The 23971-nt window shown below is 25.7% G+C and overlaps 2 protein-coding genes across 4 annotated transcripts; both read right to left on the bottom strand.

Annotated features, from left to right (window-relative positions):
- Positions 1–51: 51 nt before the first annotated feature.
- LOC132927285 (uncharacterized) lies at positions 52–9235 on the bottom strand. Its single transcript, XM_060991797.1, has 8 exons — positions 9060–9235; positions 5472–5639; positions 4241–4443; positions 3493–3637; positions 2459–2688; positions 2270–2392; positions 506–571; positions 52–435 (listed from the first exon to the last, which is right to left on the bottom strand). Exons 1-8 carry the CDS (start codon positions 9136–9138, stop codon positions 262–264), a joined length of 1188 nt encoding a protein of 395 aa, XP_060847780.1. The 5' UTR covers positions 9139–9235; the 3' UTR covers positions 52–261.
- Positions 9236–12500: 3265 nt separating this feature from the next.
- Positions 12501–22526, bottom strand: LOC132927284 (uncharacterized). 3 transcript variants are annotated; one of them, XM_060991796.1, is made up of 8 exons: positions 22208–22526; positions 18658–18828; positions 17232–17434; positions 15728–15872; positions 13983–14212; positions 13794–13916; positions 12955–13020; positions 12501–12884 (listed from the first exon to the last, which is right to left on the bottom strand). In XM_060991796.1, the coding sequence occupies exons 2-8, from the start codon at positions 18707–18709 to the stop codon at positions 12711–12713; spliced, it is 993 nt and encodes a 330-aa protein (XP_060847779.1). In that variant the 5' UTR covers positions 18710–18828; positions 22208–22526; the 3' UTR covers positions 12501–12710. The 3 variants fall into 3 exon arrangements, with proteins under 3 accessions (XP_060847779.1, XP_060847778.1, XP_060847777.1); XM_060991795.1 differs by lacking the exon at positions 22208–22526 and adding an exon at positions 20603–21321; XM_060991794.1 differs by lacking the exon at positions 22208–22526 and adding an exon at positions 19560–19704.
- Positions 22527–23971: the final 1445 nt, after the last annotated feature.

Genomic DNA, 23971 nt, shown 5'->3' with positions numbered 1-23971 from the left:
AGTTTATCTTATCTTATAGTATTATTATAAGAGAATTAATAAAAACGAACGTTTAGTAAATTATTAAATATTTATTTTTTTTAATTTTTTAATAATAAAATTGATTAAATTTAGTAAACAAAATGTGAACAATGTTAAATAATATCATCATAATCTAAACCAAGACTGTAACTGAAAATTAAAAATCATTTTAGTTAAACAATACTAAATGATCTAATATGAGGTAATGCATATTGTCCAAAACTTGTTTAGCTATATTTTCTAAGATCTATTTAATAAAGCACATTCCTTTGTGGTATTAACACTTTTACCATTAAAACCATCTAGAATAGCGTTAAACCAAGGATATGGTTTACACTTACAATTATTTTCAGGATCATTTAATTCTATAAAAGTAACCATAAATCCTGCACCATTATCTTTTGCAAATTGACCCTAAAAAATTTAATTATTTAAAATAGTTAGGTAAATACATCAAATATTTTTGTTTATTAAAAAATATTACTTTGGCATTAAACGAGTCTAAATTTTCGTAACACCAAGAACTTGAATCAGTTTCATTTGAACAAATCTATAAAAACGTTTAGTTAGATAAAATAAATACTTTTTTAATGCAAAAAGTTTTCGACATATTCGTCTAGTTTATTGTATTTCATTTTTCAAACTGATACTGCACATACCATATAAAAACACATAATTTTTAAAATATGATAGTACCTACAAGTTACAACATTCTTTCTTATATTGTTTTATATCTGAACCTGTTTTCTTAATCGTAAAATTGCTAAATAGTAAATTTTTTATTCGGCAAAACCAGTCTTAGCTAATAACGATCAATATTAAAATTAAATAACAATATTAAACCTAACAGTCACGACATTATCCGGCTATTAAGCCATTAAGGTTTGGGTTTTACAATACTTTAATTTAAAAACGAGTTTTGTGTATTTTTTTAAATATTAACTAGTTATAATAAGTACTCGTGACTTGATTAATAATTACTAAATTAGTATACCTACCGTAAAAAACGAACGAAAGAACACCGATATTCATACTTTTAAGCATAATAATTTTGGTCTAAAAATTTTAATCTTAAATTTTAGACTAACACATCTTAGAACTGAATGTAAATAATTTTAATGTTTTATCTATTAGTAATATAAAAACAACATTAGATGAATACATTAATTCCAATAAAAATAATAATGCTTTAAAATGCGAATCGTATCTACAGGCTAGGTGCGAAAATGAACAAAGAAACTGTTTTATGAACCTCTTATTCGTTAATTATTTTAATATTTTAATCATGATGACAATCCGTAATGTTATTTGATCGGTTAAGTGTTATAAATTTACAATAGTTCGTTCATAAGAGTTGGTAATGTTTTCTTGCGCACAACCTAATACATGTCCTTAGCTAGTTGTTAATAGGCAATAGCAACATTCTTAACTATTATTCTCATGCGACATACCTAGTGTATGATCATTGATCATATTAATAACTTAAATTATTAACTAATCATATATATATATACGGGGTGTCACACGAAGATCTGACAAATGAAATAACTTTTGTTCTATTCAATGTTTTAAAAAAAAATTATTTTAAATATAATTCATAGACACTTGCACTACATTTTTAGTATACATTTTTTATTTTTTAATACTGCAAATAAAAAACTAAAAATTGATAAAAAAAATTCCAAAATATTCGTAAAATAGCCAATTTAATATAAAAAAAAATTTAGATGGTAAAAACATTTATTTAAGTCCAGTGGCTGATTTTTTACAATTTTTTTAAATATCATTATTCTCGTTAAGTAAATCACGATCCAGTTTATGTAAAACAATAAAAATATAGTTAGATTTTAACATGCACCTATTTAAAAATGTTTGTATAAAATTATATTTTTTGAAATTATACTGTTTCTAACATAAACTAGATCGTAATTTACCTGACAAGAATATTGATATTTAAATAAATTTTAAAAAATCAGCCACTGGACTTAAATAAATATTTTTACCATCTAAATTTTATTTGGCTATTTTGAATATTTTCGTAATTTTTTTAATCAATTTTTAAGTTTTTTATTTTCTTTTTTAAAAAATAAAAAATGTTTACTAAAAATTTAGCGCAAGTGCCTAAGAATTATATTTAAAAGAAATTTTATAAAAATATTGATTAGAACAAAAGTTATTTCATTATTTAATTTGACAGATCTTCGTGGGACACTATGTATATTTATATATTGATGTTGAATTTGTATACCTGGGCAAGAGTCGAGTTACACGTTGATATTGAGTCATCTGGTGTTAATGGGTGCATTCTATATCTATAATATGTTTTATTTTGTGGAATAGATAGGTCCGCTAAAATATCTTTTAAATTACTCTAGAAAAATACAATTATTTAGGAGATCCAACTCAGCAAAATTTGTTAATAATAATGTTTCAATACCAATGTATAATTTGTAACTGGCATTGTTAAATTCGTTGAACCTGTACTTGATGAATTCGTTGAAACTGTACTTGACGAATTTGAATGTCCTAAACTTGTAGTATTTAATGAATTCGATAATCCTATTGGAGCTGTTCCAAGAAGTCTGAATTCATCAGTACAATCATTAAAGGTTACTACAGAAATAACGTAGGAATCTACGGACTGATCTATTATTGTGAAATTCAACCCTATATAAAAAAATTGAAATAAGTATAACATTTTAAATAACGATAACTTATATCTGTGAACAAAACACTATATTAGTCTTTTTATGTTTCGTTGTTTTTTAAAGATTGATAATTTATTATAATGGATATTACTCAAAACAAAATATTAATAATATCCGTCTTTTTTTTATTTACTTACTCTTTTTTCATGCCAATTAAAAATTTCTTAGAATTAAAGTTGTGATACGAACAAAATCGATTTTATCTTTTTTATTTTTTCAGCTATTTTTTTTAATAAATTATGATATTGTTTATTTTTCTGAAAATATTGATGCTCATCAACCTATACAATTATGAATTATGGTGAGTTAATATTACCTAATACCTTTCCTAACCAAAAATCTTTTATTATTATGATATAATTTATCATACCCTGCTGTATAATTTTAAAGGTACTCAAGATTCTGAAGCATGTTTGCAATCAATTTAAATTGTTAGCGACTTTAGACTTAGGAACTCTAACAGTCTAATGTTGCCTACTTCGCAATTGGAGTTTGCTACAATGTTAGAAACTTTTGTAAAATAAAAAAACTATGTTAAATATAATATGGTCCTTTCTTTTTGAATTTTATCAGATTTTCGCTATACGTTTTAAAACAATATGAAATTAAATTTAGCTATTGTAAATGGTATTTATTTCAAATATTTGAGTATAACAATAAAAATACACTTTGTTTTTGAACGTATCAATACCTCTCAAATTATTTTAAATATATAAACATTGAACATAGGTACATAGATAAAGATCATAAATAATATACTCACAAGTTAATTTTGGGTTGGTATACTGATCTACTATAAATTTTCCGATTAAAAAAAGACCAATAGCCAAATCAGGAAAATTCGACCTCATCGTATCAAGATAAACTTTGAAATTTTCAGAGTATTCGGGAAAATCTACGGAGTTTTCCTTTCAAAACAAAATAGGTTTTATTAAAATATTGTTAAATATTTATATGAACTATTATACATTTTAATAATTTGAAAAAGTGAACTGGTTCTAATCATTTCATATTAAATATATAAATAATGAAAAATAAAGTATACAAAATTAACATAAGTTAAATTTCTTAAGTACATCCAAATTAAAATCAAAAAAATGTATACAAGAATTTTAAGTTGTTAGTTACAAAATGTTTACTGTATTAACTATAAATATCGAATGTAAAAAAAAAAAATATAATAATCAAAATATAATTCTGTTATATGATAAACTAACAAAAAACCTACATTGAAATAAATGATATAATAGTTTTGTAAATATAATTTAAAAATACATTTTTTTATCATATATTTGTAAATGGAATTCTATCCAAGTTTAAATCATTTATAATAATATTATAGGATTAATTTTATTTAAATTAATGCGTATAATTTGTAACAATTGTGAAATTAAACTTAATTATTCAATTAAATATACATTTAAATACATTTCTAGGTTGATCAGCCTACTAGAACCATTTAAAAATAATGATTTTATTAATTTAAAAATTAAAAGTAAATTAGTCCTTACATCAAGTTCTAAATTTGTAATAAGTAGACCTTTTATCCCCGGACGCTGGTCCAAAAAATATTTTAAGCCTTTCATTTCATTCTGTGAGTTTGTTCCATTATTACATGCTTCACAAGCAAGTACTTGAGTCCATTCTTCTTGAGTTGCGTGACCATACACTACAAATACATCCTTAGAACTTTTCAATATTACGTCTAATTTATCTATATAAATTATAAAACATATAATTACATGTTATATTAAAATGTTTAATAATAAGAAATAGAATTATTTTAATTCTATTATTTATATTCTGTATTCTAGAGCAGGGATCACCAACTGGCCTACCTCGGCCAGTTGGGTAAGTTTCAAAACGGACATCCATAGAAGTTAGTTTGTGACCTTCGCTCTAGAGTCTAATTCAGTGACTATACATCAAGTTATTTAAATCTGATTAACTATTAACTATACGTATGCTTACGTTACTATACAAAAGTAAGTACTGCACATTTTGAACTAAATTAATGTTTTAGATATTTAGTTAATTGATAATAACGTATAAACAGTGCTTTGCCGTAACCACTTAAGCTGTTGAAGCTTTAATACAGCCTAAAAGTTATAACTCTTAATGAAAAATTTTGAAAATTTTGTAAAAGAAAATTTGCCTAATATTAATATATTATCCAATATAAACATGAGATTAGGGTTCTAAATTTGAAATATTTCACTTAAATGTTTCAATGAAATTTTGAATAATATTTTCTTCTTTTTTTAAACGTGTTAGATTATAAATTATAATTGATTAGAAATAATACATTGATTATACACAGAAAATATTGATAGTAAATAATATGCACTATAAATGTTTGCTATTTTTTTCGTAGTGACTGGGAAAAGATTTTTAGCTTACTAAGCAATAAATCAAATAGTCAAATAAATAAATAATGAAAAAATATAGAGATTCGCAACCACTTATGAACAAAAATATCTTGTGATGGATTGTTTTATTTGAGTTCATTTTTAAAACCAAATTTACATAATATCAATATGTATCATAATTAATTATAAATTGATTTTGTGAAATCAATATTTTGTATTTACAACTTAAGTGTATTTAAATAAATAAAGTTATAAATATATAATTTTAATTATAATTTATGTATATTTTAAATATTATACTATAATTTTATTTATTATGATTATTATTTATTAATATTAATTTATGGATTAATATAAACATATTAAATATTACCAAATGAATCATCTCCGCTAGCTTTATTAACATTGTTGGTTAAATCCATATAAAGTCCATCAAAAATTATAGCTGTGCACCCATATGGTATATCCGCAATACTGACATCCGGTATACCGCACTCTGCTTGGAGACCACCAATATAACTACATGATGATATTCCAAGGCCTGAAAACCAATTAATAAATTAATATTTTCATTTTCATTTATAACACGATGATGCATTGTCTAAAAATAAATTAAACATAAAAAACTGTATCCAAATAAAAACCTAACCTTTTCTGGTTTTCTGCCACGGTAATGTGACAGTAAATTTTATGTGAAACACTCGTTAGTCGTCCAACATCCATTGAGTACCTCCTTCTAGTTTTTTTTCTAAATCAAACACTGTCTATACCTATTGACTCTTTTTGCGTTATTTATAGACAATATACATTTTCAACATTTATAATTTGTTATTCTAATTATTTATGAAAATATTTTCGTTTAAAATTAAATAATTTGATAATTTAATACACTAACTGCAGGAATTAAAAAATATCAAAAACACAAAATTATATTAGGTATACCTATACAAACATTCGAATTTCAACTTTTGATAGGTGTTCAAATTTTCACGATATAGATATTTGTTGAATGTATAACCATAGATTAATACAAATAAACTATGGAAAGCCAACGTAAATGCAATTATTTACTGTAAATTATTTTAATTTGGGTTCGTTTTCACTAGAGGCTCGTTTTGTTAAGAAGCAGTGGGAAACTACTCGCGTCTTGCTATCATACACTCACTTGTAAGTGGAATCCAAATTAAAATAATGTGTTTTATTGTTTTATGGTTTAATGTATAAACGCAATAATTGTATAATGTACTCAAAGTCTCAAACAATATTTGTTATTTTGATATAATTTAAATACATATACTGTAGAAATTTGAAACATTCCTGCACCGTTATCTTACTTGAATAATTAGCAATTCTTATTAGTAATTAGTAATTACTAAGGCACGAACACATTTTAAAAGTAATTTTTACGAGTTATAAAATATGTCATCAATCAAAAAGGTTGAAAATTTAATACGAAATTACGAAATCACCTACAAAGAATTTTTTGGCAATAACTTACAATTTATTTTATATTATATAATATAAATATGGGAGTATAAAAGTATTAAGAGGATGTAGTACCCGCGTGTATTATCTCCGTCTTACACACGCCCGACATATCAAATTTTCGTTCACCAGTTTCAATATTGTGCTATTAGATTTGATATTAGAGTGAATTGACCTATTATAAAATTCAAATATAAGATTATTATCCAGGGCCCCTCGTAGCCTTTTATTAATATTGTTATTTTTAATTAAATTATGATCATTTTAAAATGTACAGTTTCAAAAAGATCATAACTTACTTAACGGTGTTAAGTGGTGAACGAAAATTTGCTATGTCGCACGTGTGTAAGACAGAGACAACATAATATTATGCGAGTTCTACGTCCTCTTTAGTTAATTTACTAAAACTAATGAAATCCTACATTAAATATCGACTAATGTATGTTAGGTATAGTATAATACTTACATTTTCGTAAATATTTAATCATTATTATTATTATTTTCGAATAATTTGTTCTATTTGAGTAAACCATGTAAAAGGTTTTTATAATAAACTAATTTGTTATATATTCCGGCATTTATTTATTATTAATTAAATAATATACATTTTATTGATGTATATTATGTTTACATTAAAGCTGTTTGCAAAGTAAATATCGAAAAATAAATTTGTTTGCATATATTTAATCAATTAAAAAAATAGTGTTATGGACCATAATGTTGTGGGTTTTGTGGGAAACCTACATTTTGAAAACTAAGCGTATATGCGCCGTCGAGCTCTGTTGTTGAGTAATATAAGACTAGGATAATTGCAAAAGGGAATGATCGAATATTCGGTATTGATTTTGATGACAGATTTAGTCCCATAGTAGATTCATATTAGCTACCTATATCAACCTTAGAAAAATTATAACTTTTAAAATTTAACAGTATAACATTTTTCGTATATAATGGAGATATTTGAACGGAGAAATTTGTTTGAGACAACCCGAACGATGATACAAAAAAAGTATGGAGATTCCATTTTAGTTTGTATGTTATAAATCAATCACAAACGATCTTGTAATATAAAGTTCAAAACTTTTTTAGCATATTCTGGTGTTATACAAATGTAGGAGAAAATAATTTGTTACTATATACTTTATTATTGATCGACAGTCTGGTAGCTACATCAAATAAGGATTTAAATGCAATGATTAAACATTTAACAGAACGTTTTTGACAGTCGATCGTGTAGAACATGTTTACCTTTTCGCGAGTGCGCATTTTATAGTTTCTGATTGGCGTCTGTGAAGTTGCTCCCTCACTTTAACCCAGGAAATTCAAACCTCTTTAGAAAAATTGATATTAATTTTGCTAGAATTTGCAATGGAATTTTTAGAATTTGCAAGATTTCGGTTTTCCCAGAAAAATAATTTTTCCTGATAGCACACCACTGCTGGACACACACGTACATTACATGGGTAATATAATTGTATTATATAATTACCCACCTTATTACATAATGAGAAACGTTAATAAGACGGTCAGACCGTCTTTTATTGTCGGTCATTAGAATACCGATATAGACTGAACTTTCAAATAAAACAAATTCAATACAAATTACCAAGCCTAAAAAACATCTACTACACAATCCACTCTACCTCGTCATACAAATAATACGTCCATAACTACTTCCTCTACCTACACTCCTCACGCACCTACTCCGTCTTCATCAGCACCATCACCTTCGGTGACTTTCACGAGTATAGATGTCAAATAATACCACACAAAACACTACTCGTAATTGCGCCTCCACGGCAGCTATTGATAACTCTCTCAGTCGCGAACAGCCACTTGTATTCAATTCAATAGACGGTATACCTCAAAGAGACAATATCCTCGCCATAAGAAAAATAATATCACCAAAAAACATTGTTTTCGTCTCCCGTATTTCAAATAATCGTTTTTGTACTTTCCTATCAAGGAAGAAAATACTTGACTCATTTTAAGAATTTAATCAAATTATTACAATTATAATATATATAATATATAATTATACCTATAATATAATTACTGAACGTACCACCAAAGCTCAACTCACCAGACTATACCCAACTTTTTATTCCAAGCTTTACCACCAACTCAAGACAACTAAGTTTTCCTACAACCATATGTAGCTAAACCATAACACTTCTATCACCAAATGAACTGTTCACAATCTATCAATAAATAAATACAAATTTGTAAATAAAAATAAATATGACAGCTACCATTATACAATGGAATATAAATGGCCTACAAAATTACAAGTTAAAATACAGTTATTGCTGTCTCTATACACCTTAAAACTTCCTTATGATGTCCTTACAGAATACAGCACCAGCGACCATTGGCCATAAAAATCTTCAACCAACCAACCAACCAAAATTCACTCACCTAATTGAGTGAAAATTCAAATTTATTTTAAGATAATTTTTTTTTAATAAAAACTCACTTGATCGATTTTCTGATTGTGTGTGTACTGTTACAATTAAAATATTACTAAGTAAAAGTAAAGATTCGTAAAAGAACATTTTTTTAGTTTTATGTAATACTAAGTAGATCTTTATTCACACGAATCACCGGTTTATTAATTTTTATTTGAGTAAACTATATAAAAATGTTTTTATAATAAACTAATTTATGTTATATATTTTGATTAAATAATAAAATAATATAGACTGTATTGATGTTTAATATTTACATTAAAGCCTTTTGTAAAATACATGTCAAGTGTATTTTAAAACAATTGCGCATACATAAATATATGTTACACGTATAACCTTTTTTTTTTAATATAAACCTGACTTTTTGTAATTTTTAGTTTGTAATTAATAACTATAGTTTGAATATTTATGACTCAAAAGCAGCATGCATTTAGTGGAATTTTTGAATTATTCGTGATTAATGTTTTATACATCTAATTAAAATAAATAAAATTGCTACCATCTAACCGCTCGAATAGTAATAATAAAAATCGATTTCGTCTGTGTTTTATACCAAAATCGTTTACCATATTCCAATTTTATTGTATGATATATGTTTATGTTCTATCCATCATCGCTCATCACATTTTGTGCAATCTACTGTTTTGATTTTTAACTTTGGATGTGATTTAGTAATTGACAAAATCGATTAGTTTTTGTTGTTGTGTGAGGTGTGACTAAAAACAAATTGCTATAGATACTTTAAATGTTCTAAAGAAATTAAATTTTTTTTTTACACTAGTTCCTATAATAATTTGTTTAATATTTTTACCATTAATGCCAGTGCCGCAACTACCGGGTGTGCAAGGTGTGCATTGCACATCGGCCCCAAACCAATGTGGTATATATAGGCCCCCAAATCGATTTGTTAAAATTAGTTTGTAGATTATAGATGTAATAATAATTCTTAGAACAAAAAAACAGTTCAAATATAATAAAATATCATTGTTTACCATGTAAAATAAAAATACTTGCAGGTCCGTGGTCTACGCGATCGGGAGACGAACCACTAGGAACACATTTAATCGTACATTTATAAAAATAGATTATTGATAAACATACAAATGTGAAATGTTCCTTGGGTTTTTACTTTTTGTATGTACGAATCGTACGATATTGGAATATTCAATTACGTATTACGTAATTTTATGATTTTATTGTTGATTTTTGTACGTTATTCGTCTGTCCGTGGCTTCATTGGTTATTTCTATTTAGTGTAAATACTGAATACTAATAGTATACCGTATACTTTGTAGTTTGTACGAATTGTTAATAACCATTTCAGGAATTATTTTTTTTTATTTTGAAAGTGATTTGTGGATTTATTTTTTTCTGATATAATATTTTCAATACTTATTAATTATTATAATAATTTGTTAAAAATGTCAAAACGTATATGCATGAGTGGTTGGGATAAGCACAAAAAAAAAATGAAACAACAGAACGAAAATCAAAATGCAGCAAATGCTATGAAATTGTGGATTAAAAAATCAGGTTAATATTTTTAAATTATATCTATCTTAATGATTTTTTAGATTTGTTCAATTGTACTGTATTTCATATTTAGAAATAAAAGAACCATATAGTCAGGGATGTTGTCACACGATATCCAGTTATAACTTAGATATTTTGATTTATTCATAAATTATTTATATAAAAAAAATAAAAATGTAATTACGTTATTAGAACATAATTAAATTAAATAATTTTCAGTTGTATCCAATACTTCAACTATTATTGAAAATCATCAAGAAAATGCAACTATAAAAAAGAATGATAGCTCAGAAGGTACATTTGTTATTAATCTTAAATTTTAAATTAAAAAATTAATTTAACATTAATTTAATGCTATACATTTTATATTTTCGTTGTAATATAAAACCAAAACATACTATTGAAATTCCAAACTACAATCTTCTAAATATTTTGACTCTTTTGGGGTACTTATTTATAAATATTTTCAATATTTTTAATTTTTTCTAAGATTGGTCATAAAAGTGATCAACCACTGGGCCAATGTTCTTGAAAAGTTAATACAAGAGCCCACATAGGTTAATCTTGTATCTATATAAAAATATTAAAAATACATCACCAAGATTTTTATATTAAGTTCACATTCTTCAAAATTTCTAACATTTGTTTGAATTATACTCTAATCTTTCAAAATCCTATCTTTAAATTTTAATAATATTGAAATAAACGTGTTTAAGAATGTAAGATAAACATTATCGACTTAATTTTATAACGAGTTCAAATATATTTTCATATATTCTATTGGATACATAGATTAGTTAATGCGATTGACGATATACTAATACTTCGGAAAAAGCTAATCATTTTTTTAATGTAGTGCGTTGTTGACATGTATATGCATGTGGGGGATTATTCCGTTGTTTTTAAAATCAGTTTTAACTAATAACGCTCAATATTAAAATGAAATAACAATATTAAACCTAAAAGTCACGACATTATCCAGTTATTAGGCCATTAAGGTTTGGGTTTTACAATACTTTAATTTAAAAACGAGTTTTGAGTATTTTTTTAAATATTAACTAGTTATAATAAGTACTCGTGACTTGATTAATAATTACTAAATTAGTATACTTACCGTAAAAAACGAACGAAAGAACACAGATATTCATACTTTTAAGTATAATAATTTCGGTCTAAAAATTTTAATCTTAAATTTTAAGCTAACACATCGTGGAACTGAATGCAAATAATTTTAATGTTTTATGCGTTAGTTATATAAAAACAATATTAGATGAATACATTATGAATACATTAATTTCAATAAAAATAATAATACTTTAAAATGCGAATCGTATCTACAGGCTAGGTGCGAAAATAAACAAAGAAACTGTTTTATGAACCTCTAATTCGTTATTTATATTTATATTTTAATCATGATAACAATCCGTAATGTTATTTGATCGGTTAAATATTATAAATATACAATAGTTCGTTCATAAGAGCGACATTCATAACTATTATTCTCATGCGACATACCTGGTGTATGATCATTGTTTATATTAATAACTTAAATTATAAACTAGTCATAAATATATACTGGGTGTCAGACGAAGATCTGACAAATGAAATAACTTTTGTGTTATTTAATATTAAAAAAAAAAGTTCTTTTAAATATAATTCATAGACACTTGTGCTACATTTTTAGTATACCTACATTTTTTATTGGGTTATTTTTTTTTTTTTGAAATCGGAGAATGCAATGATGTGGATGATATACCTACCGCCTCCATCATACAATTTAATGTTGGTATCTGATAAAAGTATAATTTCTAGTAGTTTCTGAGGTAATTATAATATATTAGCAGCAATCCCTGTTAATATAATCGTACTTTATCTTATATTATATTGTATTATAAGAGAATCAATAAAAACAAAAATGTAGTAAATTATTAAATATATATTTTTGAAATTTTCTAATATAACAAAATTGATTAAATTTAATAAACAAAATGTGAACAATGTTAAATAATACCATAATAGTCTAAATCAAGACCCTAAATGAAAATTATAAAATCATTTTAGTTAAACAATACAAAATCACCATATTAGGTGATGCATATCGTCCAAAAATTGTTTAACTATATCTTCTAAGATCTCTTTAATAAAGCACATTCTTTTGTGGTATTAGCACTATTACCATTATAACCATTCAGAATAGCGTTAAACGAAGGGTATGGTCCACACTTACAAACATTATCAGGATCATTTATTTCTATATAATTAACTATAAATCCTGCTCCATTTTCTTTGGCAAATTGACCCTAAAAAATATAAATATTTAAAATAGTTAGGTAAATACATAAAATATATTTGTTTATTAAAAAATATTACTTTTTCATTAAACGATTCTATAGTTTCGTAACACCAAGAACTTGAATCAGTTCCATTTGAGCACATCTATAAAAACGTTTAGTTAGACAAAATTATACATTTTAATGCAAATAGTTTTCGATAAATTCGTCTAGTTCGTTATTGTACTTCATTTTTCAAACTGGAATTTCACGTCTGCACCTACCATATATGAAGACATATTCTTAAAATGCTATAATTCCTACAACATTCTTTCTCATATTGTTTTATATCTAAACCTGTTTTCTTAAACGTACAATTACTAAATAGTAATCTTTTTATTCGGCAGAACCAATTTTAGCTTATAACACTCAATATTAAAATTAATTAACAATATCAAACCTAAAAGTCACGACATTATCCGGCAAGTGCTTTGATTTTTGATATCAGCCCCTCTTTGAAAAGGAAAATAATTCTAGTTGTGTACTTCGGTGGGACGAATGTAAAAAGTTTAAAATTCATAAATTTCCTTTCGATTGCCCAAGCCTTCCTTATGTGACCACCCAGCTTCTCTATCGCGATAAAATGCTACTAGCCTAATCCAATCAACAGGGACCTACTTGTTTTCCATAAGTTTTGCTTCAAATAAATGTAAAAGAAAATTCTAGCGTCTATATAGAAATCTTATGAGTGTATGAAATTTATTTTTTTATTTTTTTACGAACTGGCGTAAAATAACGATACATCCAATTTCAATAATAATATAATATATCATAGGCTAAAAAATCGTCTTCGTTCAGAATCCTCTTTCGTATACGATGATACCAGTCTTTGCTTAACTAATCATAAGTCATTTATTAATAAATGTTGAATTTGTATACCTCGGCAACGGTCGTGTTACACAGTAATAATGAAACATCCTGTGGCAATGGGTTCAATCTATATCTATAATATGTTTTATTTTGTGGAATAGATAGGTCCGCTAAAATATCTTTTAAATTACTCTAGAAAAATACAATTATTTAGGAGATCAAACTCAGCAAACTTTGTTAATAATATTGTTTCAATACCAATGTATAATTTGTAACTGGCATCGTTACATTTGTTGAACCTGTACTTGATGAATTCGATGAACCTGTACATGACGAATTTGAATGTCCTAAACTTGTAGTATTTAATGATTTCGATAATCCTATTGGAGCTGTTCCAAGGAGTTTGAATTCATCAGTACAATCATTAAAAGTCACTACAGAAATACTGTAGAAATCTACGGATGAATCTATTATTGTGAAATTCAACCCTATTTAAAAAAATTAAAATAAGTATTACATTTTTAATAACGATAACTCTTAAAACTTATATGCGTGAACAAGACACTATATTAGTCTTTACTATGTTTCGTTGTTTTTTTAAAGATTTATAATTTAATATAATGGATATTACCTAAAACAAAATATTAATTTTATCCGTTTCCTTTTTTTCACGTACCCTTTTTTCATGCCAATTAAAAATCTCTTAGAAAAAAAGTTGTGTTACCAACAAAATCAACTTAAGCTTTTTTATTTTTTCTGTTTTATTTTTATAATATATTCTAATACTTATTTTTCTGAAAATATTGATACTCATTGACCCATAAAATTACTAATTATGTTGAGATAATATTACCTAATACCTTTTTAATCAAAAATCTTTTATTATTTAGAAATAATTTACCCGATCCTATTGTAAAATTTTAAAGGCACTCTAGATTCAGAAGCAGATTAGCAGCGAATTTAAATTGCTAGCGGCCCTAAAAGTCTTATGTTGCCTAATTCGATTTTAAAGTTTGCTATCGTAATATAGGACCCACATGACCCACAAAGTAGAAATGATAAAAAAAAAGGCTTGTATGAGTTTAATGAAAGTTTTTTAGTTTTACCGATTTACTGCTTAAGCTTACTGCTACTTAAGTATAGCTGACCTCATGACTTTATTGATCAGTATTGAATAGATTAAGTTTAATTCATTTACAATATTTGATATTATGATATTTAATTCTAGTGTAACTTTAAGATTGTTATTTAATTTACAAAGTTTTAGAATGCTGGAAACTTTTGTAAACAGAAAAACTATGATGATATGGTTCTTTCTTTTTGTATTTTATCGGGTTTCCATTGTAATACGTTTTAAAAAGATGACATTTGCTATAGCTGTAGTAAATGGTATTAATTTCAAGTATTTAAAATATAACTAGATTGACTAATATACCGAGTTAAATGATCTATATAACACCACTATAGGTGTACCCAGTGGCGTAACAGGAAAAAAAATCTAGGGGGGGCAATGTATAATGAATGTAATATATTTATTATTATCAAAACCCTGGCACCCCTCCCCCCGGTTAAAATATATACCATAAGCTTTCAAAAAATTGTTAGGGGGGGGAGCAAGTGCCCCTCTTGACCCTCCTCCACAATTACGCCACCTGGTGTATCAATATTGATGATTACAACATATTTCAGAAATATACAATTTACCAACAACAATATATTAGCCGTTAACATTTTACAAAAAAAGTCGATTTTGTTGTTACAACTGCAATCTTAATAAATTTGACATCACTATAAAAGAATATCACTTGAAAAATTTACTATTACCTAATGTAATTTTTCATTCTATAGTAACAATATTCTATCGGCTAGTAAGAATAAGTATCTTCGAGTATAACAACAAAAATACTACCTGTTTCTGAAAATATTAATATTTCTCAAATACTTATTAATACATAAACAATAAACATTGGTACATAGATAAAGATAGTACATAAAATACTCACAAGTTAATTTTGGGTTGGTATGCTGATCTACTATAAATTTTCCCTCTAAAAAAAGACCAATAGTCAAATCAGGAAAATTCGATCTCATCGTATCAAGATAAACCTTGAAATTTTCAGAGTATTCGGGAAAATCTACGGAGTTTTCCTTTAAAAACAAAATAGGTTTTATTAAAATATTGTTAAATATTTATATGAATTATTATACATTTTAATAATTGGAAAAGTGAACTGGTTCAAATCATTTCATATTAAAAATATTAATAATGAAAAATAAAGTATACATAATTAACATAAGTTAAAAATTGTTAAGTACGTCCAAATTAAAATCAATAAAATGTATATAAGAATTTTAAGTTGTTAGTTTTTTCCGTTTTCACTGTATTAACTATAAATATCGAATGTAATAAAAAAAAAAGTGGGCAAGTGGGTATCGCTTTGCTGTATAGTAGAGATGGAGAGTAGGTCACTGGTCGTGTGGATGTGTTAAATTTGAATGCAATGACGGGTATCATTGTATACGAAAAACGATTCTGAACGGAGATGATTTGTCACTTTGTCAGTCAATGATAATTAGTTAGATATATTATATTTTTATTACTTATATTTAAATTGTAATATATCGTTATTTTACGCAATTTCGTAAAAAATTAAATTTCATACGCTCATAAAATGTTTTCTATATTGACGCTGGAATTTTTTTTTAAAATTACTTAAAGGAAAACTTATGGATAACCTTGTATTGGATTTTTGAGCTTTAAGTATAAATCACAAAAATTTTATGAATTTTCAACTTCAAAATTCCTTGCAAATTTTCGCGATTTTGATATATTTCGTAAATATTTTAACTTAAATGCTTATAAACAAAAATTGTGAATAACGATTTTTGATTTTTTTTTTACTACGATAATTACAACTTATAATAAATTTTGTATTAAATTTTAAAGATTTTTAAATAGCCAAATATTTTTAATTGACATTTTAAGAAAAAAAACTTAGAAAAGTTTCAATTGTCTATAAGTAGTTTAAAAAAGGTCAAAATATTTTGAAAATTTAATCGTAAATAGATAACCATTATATAAACATTTGTTGAAAATTTCATGTATTTACAATAATTCGTTTTTGAGTTACAGCAAAATCAAAAATTCGATTTTGTCTAAAAGTGGTTATGCGTAAAAATTACCATTTTTCCGTAACTTTTTCAGGGTTTTTTCCGACGATTTTGAAAACAGTGGAAAAATCTTTACTTTTGACACCCCAATGTATCAACTAGATGAATTTTCCTTTTCAAAGAGGGGCTGAAGTCAAAAATCGAAGCATTATTACTACTCCAAAAAGTGATGACAGACACGAAAAATAAAAATAAAAAACACACATCTTTGTAAAATCGATACATTCATCACTCCGTTCAGAATCTAAAATGAGTTATGTTCTTTTAATCATTGTGACCTCAATGATATAATAAATATAATATAATTCTGTTTTATGATAGCAAATTAGTCCTTACATCAAGTTCTAAATTTGTAATTAGTAGACCTTTTATCCCCGGATGTTGATCCAAAAATGATTTTAAGCCTTTCATTTCATTCTGTGAGTTTGTTCCATTATTACATGCTTCACAAGCAAGTACTTGAGTCCATCTTTCTTGAGTTGTGTGACCATACAATATAAATACATTCTTAGAACTTTTCAATATTACGTCTAATGTAGCTATATAAATTATAAAACATATAATTACATGTTATATTATAATGTTTAATAATAAGGAATAGAATTTTTTAATTCTATTATTTATATTCCATATTCTTGAGCAGGGGTCACCATGTTAGTTATATATAAATTATAAAACATATAATTACATTTACCTATTACATTAAAAGGTATAGTATTAATTATTTTTATTCAATTATTTATATTCTATATTCTAGAGCAAAGGTCACCAACTGGCGAACCGCGAATACTTTTTTTACGTACCCTTATCCGCGTAGTAGAATTTAACATTTTTATAAATAAAAACTATAAGTATGTCATACAAAGTTTATATAATGATAAAAAATTATTTGAATAATGGAAATTAGTCTGTATTTCACTAATCATTAAATGTTATGGACCGCGACCATTTTGGTAAGTTTCAAAACGGACATCCATAGAAGTTAGTTTATGAGCGCTGCCTTAGAGTCTAATTTAGTGACTATACATCAGGTTGTTTAAATCTGATTAACTATTAACTATACGTGCTTACGGTACTATACAAAAGGAAGTACTGCACATTTTGAACTAAGTTAATTTTTAAGATGTTTAATAAATTAATAATAACGTATAAACAATGCTTTGCCATAACCACTTAAGCTATTGAAGGGCTTAAAAAAGGATAAGAGCTATAACTCTTGATGGCAAACTTTCGAAAGTTTGTAGAAAAATATTGTTCGAAATTATCTAATATAAACATAGGATTATAGGAGATATTTAAATGGTCGCGACTAGTAATAGGATACGTAACAATAGTTTTAATTATTAATATTTTACTATGTATTTCTTTGGCTGTAATATTTTTATTTATGGAATCAAATACAATATAGATACATAATTAAAATATATAATACAAAATACAAACATTTTAAACTTCCCTATAAGCAAATATATCTTGTGATGGAGAGTTTTATTTGAGTTTATATTTAAAACTAAATTTACATAGTATGCATAATAATTAATAATAAATTGATTTTATGAAATCAATATTTTGTATTTACAACTAAAGTGTATTTATAATTTAAGTAAATAAAGTTATAACTATATTATTTTAGTTATCATTTATATATATATATAAAACATTATACTTATATACTTTAATTATATTCAATATGATTATTATTTATTAATATTAAATTATGGATTAATATACATATATTAAATATTAATTTTACTAATATTACCTAATACATAATCTGCATCGGAAGGTACTACAACATTGTTTGTTAATGCCATATAAAATCCATCAAAAATTATAGCCGTGCACCCATATGGTATATCCGCAATACTGACATCCTTTAAACCACATTGTGATAGGAGTTCACCATCATAACTACATGATGATATTCCAAGGCCTGAAAACGAATTAATAAATTCAAATTTTCATTTTCATTTATAACATGATTTTGCATTGTCTAAAACAAAAATTAAACTAATAAAAGTAGGAGTTTTAGCAAAATCAGTTTTTGAAAAAATCAACATATTTTTTTTTTTTTTTTTTTCGTTATTAAAATATTAATAATGTTGTGCTTTATTTAAAATTGTTTTAAGGTGATAATTGAGTTTCATACAGTACATTCAGATCAACATCCCAATTATATCAAAAAGTTAAAATTTAAAATGATGCTCTTATGAACACTGTATACGCATTAACGTTACTCTAATATGAGACTATGAAACTTTAATTTTTCTTCAAATATATGTGTATAAAAATTGTTTATACCTATTCACTCTTTTGCGTTATTTATTGACAATAAACATTTTCAACATTTATAATTTGTTTTTTTAATTCTTTATAAAACTATTTTAGTTTGCAAGGAAATAATTTGAGAAATTAATACAGGTATTAACTGCAGGAATTAAAAAAAATATCAATAAAACATGTAGTCAAAATTATATTTTATACCTACAAACATTTGAATTTTAACTTTTGATAGGTGTTCAAATTTTTACGATATAGATATTTGTTGAATGTATAACCATAGATTAGTACAAATAAACTATGTATATATAGTATTAATATATTACACTATGAGTGAAAATTCAAATTTATTTTTAGATAATTTTTTTTTTAATAAAAACTCACTTGCTCGACTTTCAGATTGAGTGTGTACTGCTACAATTAAAATATTACTAAGTAAAAGTAATGAATCGTAAAAGAACATTTTTTTAGTTTTATGTAATACTAAGTAGATCTTTATTCACACGAATCACCGAAGTTATTAATTTTTATTTGAGTAAACTATATAAAAATGTTATTATAATAAACTAATTTATGTTGTATATTTTGATATTTATTTGTTTTTGATTAAATAATATAAACTGTATTGATGTTTAATATTTACATTAAGCTGTTTGTAAAATACATGTCAAGTGTGTTTTAAAACAATTGCGCATACATAAATATATGTTACAGGTATAACAATTTTTTTTTTAATATAAACCTGCCATTTTGTAAACTTTAGTTCGTAATTAATAACTATAGTTATATAATATTTATGATTCAAAAGCAGCACGAATTAAGTGGAATTTTTGAATTATTCGTGATTTATGTTTTATGCATCAAATTAAAATAAATAAAATAGCTACCATCTAACCGCACGAATAGTAATAATAAAAATCGATTTTGTCTGTGTTTTATACCAAAATCGTTATACCATATTCCAATTTTATTGTATGATATATGTTTCTATCTGTCATCGCTAATCACATTTTGTGCAATCTACTGTTTAGAATTTTAACTTTGGATGTGATTTCTGGTGAAAAATTACATTTAGTTGTTGTTATTTAAGAGGATCAAAAAGGAAAAATCCTAGTATTTTTCAAAATAATTAGGATAAAAAAAAAAATAAACATTGAATTTTAATATTAAATAAATAAAAATGTTATGCAAAATTAGTAATTGACAAAATCGATTATAAGTATTATTAAGATATTACGGTCGGTAACCGTTTGGTATAATATATATATCAAATATTACAATATGCGGGCGCCCAAAACAATAATAAAATACACGCAAATAATATTTACATATATATATATAAACAAATTACTTGGTATCACCAAATTTAAATATAATAAACAGTAGGCATAAAAAAAAAATAATAAATAATAATAGATGCTACTGGCCTGGGAGCAGAGCTCGTTGGTGTAGTCTACAAATGAATGACACTGCAGACTGTAGACGTTGGACGGCAGCACACTGGACACGTCTGGTACGGATATCAGAGTATGTGTAGATCTCTGGAGCCGGTGGGTCGACAAAGCGGCCACACAGGACACGAAAAGCTGAGGAGCTTAAACACGTGGTTTATATAATAACGAAAGGGCACGCACACGCGAAAAATTACCGTTTTACGGCTCAACAAAAAAAAAACGGCACGCCCGGCAAGAATTGTGATGACCACAACAACACAAAACGCACAGCGATAATAGTTACAAGCTTAAAAGCTACGAGTGAAGAAAAACCACGAGGTTTACAATGGCGGGCGGCACAAGACGGACGCCTGTCCGGTTCGACCGTTGGAAAAAGAAGACAACGTAGACTTGCGAAAGCCGGGCTGGCCATCGGCTAGCGAATTGTCACCGGACAGTGGAGAGGGGAGCTTTGTCGGACACTTTATCTCCTTGCCGGACATCTTATCTCCACCACACCTGTGCTAACCCGAGCACATAAAAATAGGTGGCCAGAAAAACCGTTCAGCGATCGAACAGTAATATAAAACCAAAACATACTATTGAAATTACAAACTACAATCTTCTAAATATTTTGACTGTTTTGGGGTACTTATTTATAAATATTTTCATTTTTTTCAATTTTTTCTAAGATTGGTCATAATAGAGATCATCCACTGGGCCAATGTTCTTGAAAAGTTAATACAAGAGCCCACATAGGTTAATCTTGTATCTATATAAAAATATTAAAAATACATCGCCACGATTTTTATATTAAGTTCACATTCTTCAAAATTTCTCACATTTGTTTAAATTATACTCTAACCTTTCAAAATCCTATCTTTAAATTTTAATAATATTGAAACAAATCTGTTTAAGAATGTAAGTTAAACATTATCGACTTAATTTTATAACGATTTCAAATATATTTTCATACATTCTATTGGATAAATAGATTAGTTAGCGATTGACGATATACTGATACTTTGGAAAAAGAAAATCATTTTTTTAATGTAGTGCGTTGTTGACATGTGTATGCATGTGGGGGATTATTCCGCTGTTTTTTTTACACACAGTCACAGTCACACATTGATAATTTGTTATTTCGATCATATTTGCATGATCCAAACGCACACACCCCTAGAATATTAAACTGGTATTAACTCTTTAAAAATGGTCATTGGCGATAATCCTCACAATTTTTCTTTTAAATTTACATCGAAATTTGATTTTTAAAGAGTTTATAGTTATATATAATTTGATATAGTCTGAGGCTCATAGGTTTGCAAGTTTTTTTATTGGATATATTAGGATCGACTAATAAACTGATGTTGTAAGTTGCTATTATTATGTTCTTTTAAGACTTATTTAAATCAACTTAAAAAGAAATAGATTCCCTTTAGTTACACTCAAAATAATCAAGTTTAATGTTTTAATATAATTGTACAATTTGTTCCACGTTACATTTTACAATGATAACTAAGATATATTCTTTTAGGCCACAATTATTACTTTTTATTGTTTTGAATTTGTATTAATAATAAGTACAATATATCTTACTTTGAATTGAAAGCTACGTCGTCTGTCATCATACAATTATACGATCATCTTGTATACCATTATTCAACAATGTTTGGTATGCATGTGAAACATCAGCCTAAAAACTAGTACTACAATTAGTTTAACTATTTTTCACATTGAAAAAGATAAAATATAAATTTGATAAACACATTATAATAGCTACAATTAAAATACTAGTACATTGGCCTAATTTTTATTTTTGAAATCGGATAATGCTAAGATGTGGTGGATATACTTCTCCCAACATCATAAAATTTAAAATTGGTAGGTACCTACCTAATAAAAATATAATTTCTATATAAACGTTAATAGTTTTTGAGGTAATTATCATAATAGCAAACACTGTTCAAATAATTGTAGTTTATTTTATCTTATAGTATATTATTACAGAATTAATAAAAACGAACGTTTAGTAAATTATTAAATATTTATTTTTTTAAATTTTTTAATAATAATATTCATTAAATTTAGTAAACAAAATGTGAACAATGTTAAATAATATCCTCATAATCTAAAAAAAGACCGTAACGGAAAATTAAAAATCATTTTAGTTAAACAATACAAAATAATCTAATATGAGGTACCTAACGCATATCGTCCAAAACTTGTATAGCTATATTTTCTAAGATTTATTTAATAAAGCACATACCTTTGTGCTATTAGCACTATAACAATTAAAACCATCTAGAATAGCGTTAAACCAAGGGTATTGTTTACACTTACAATAATCAGGATCATTTAATTCTATTAAAGTAACCATAAATCCTGCTCCATTGTCTTTGGCAAATTGACCCTAAAAAAATTTAATTATTTAAAATAGTTAGGTAAATACATCAAATATTTTTGTTTATTAAAAAAATTACTTTTGCATTAAACGAGTCTATAATAGTTTCGAAACACCAAGAACTTGAATTAGTAGTTGAATTTAAACAAATCTATAAAAACGTTTAGTTAGACAAAATAAATACTTTTTTAATGCAAAAAGCTTTCAACATATTCGTCTAGTTTATTGTATTTCATTTTTCAAACTGATACTGCACATACCATATAAAAACACATAATTTTTAAAATATGATAGTACCTACAAGTTACAACATTCTTTCTTATATTGTTTTATATCTGAACCTGTTTTTTTAATCGTACAATTTCTAAATAGTAAATTTTTTATTCGGCAAAACCAGTCTTAGCTATAATAACGATCGATATTAAAATTAAATAACAATATTAAACCTAATAGTCACGACATTAACCGGCTATTAAGCTATTGAGGTTTGGGTTTTACAATACTTTTTAAATATTAACTAGTTAAAATATAAGTACTCGTGACTTGATTAATAATTACTAAATTAGTATACCTACCGTAAAAAACGAACGAAAGAACACCGATATTCATACTTTTAAGCATAATAATTTTGGTCTAAAAATTTTAATCTTAAATTTTAGACTAACACATCTTAGAACTGAATGTAAATAATTTTAATGTTTTATCTATTAGTAATATAAAAACAACATTAGATGAATACATTAATTCCAATAAAAATAATAATGCTTTAAAATGCGAATCGTATCTACAGGCTAGGTGCGAAAATGAACAAAGAAACTGTTTTATGAACCTCTAATTCGTTAATTATTTTAATATTTTAATTATGATGACAATCCGTAATGTTATTTGATCGGTTAAGTGTTATAAATTTACAATAGTTCGTTCATAAGAGTTGGTAATGGTTTGTTGCGCACAACCTA

This window comes from Rhopalosiphum padi, chromosome 3 (genome assembly GCF_020882245.1).
Source record: "Rhopalosiphum padi isolate XX-2018 chromosome 3, ASM2088224v1, whole genome shotgun sequence".
NCBI classification, from domain to species: domain Eukaryota; kingdom Metazoa; phylum Arthropoda; class Insecta; order Hemiptera; family Aphididae; genus Rhopalosiphum; species Rhopalosiphum padi.
This window is presented reverse-complemented; position numbering and strand designations above follow the sequence as displayed.

What these genes read in the sequence shown, in the direction of transcription:
- LOC132927285 (XM_060991797.1), bottom strand. Translation starts at nt 9,138, where the DNA reads ATGTTCTTTTACGAATCTTTACTTTTACTTAGTAATATTTTAATTGTA. An exon ending in GTAACTCGACTCTTGCCCAG is followed by an intron (nt 572 to 2,269) that starts GTATACAAATTC and finishes ACGTTTTTATAG; the next exon opens with ATTTGTTCAAATGAAACTGA. An exon ending in TAGACTCGTTTAATGCCAAA is followed by an intron (nt 436 to 505) that starts GTAATATTTTTT and finishes TAAATTTTTTAG; the next exon opens with GGTCAATTTGCAAAAGATAA.
- LOC132927284 (XM_060991794.1), bottom strand. Translation starts at nt 19,638, where the DNA reads ATGTTCTTTTACGATTCATTACTTTTACTTAGTAATATTTTAATTGTA. An exon ending in TTACAAATTTAGAACTTGAT is followed by an intron (nt 15,873 to 17,231) that starts GTAAGGACTAAT and finishes TTGTTTTTAAAG; the next exon opens with GAAAACTCCGTAGATTTTCC. An exon ending in GTAACACGACCGTTGCCGAG is followed by an intron (nt 13,021 to 13,793) that starts GTATACAAATTC and finishes ACGTTTTTATAG; the next exon opens with ATGTGCTCAAATGGAACTGA.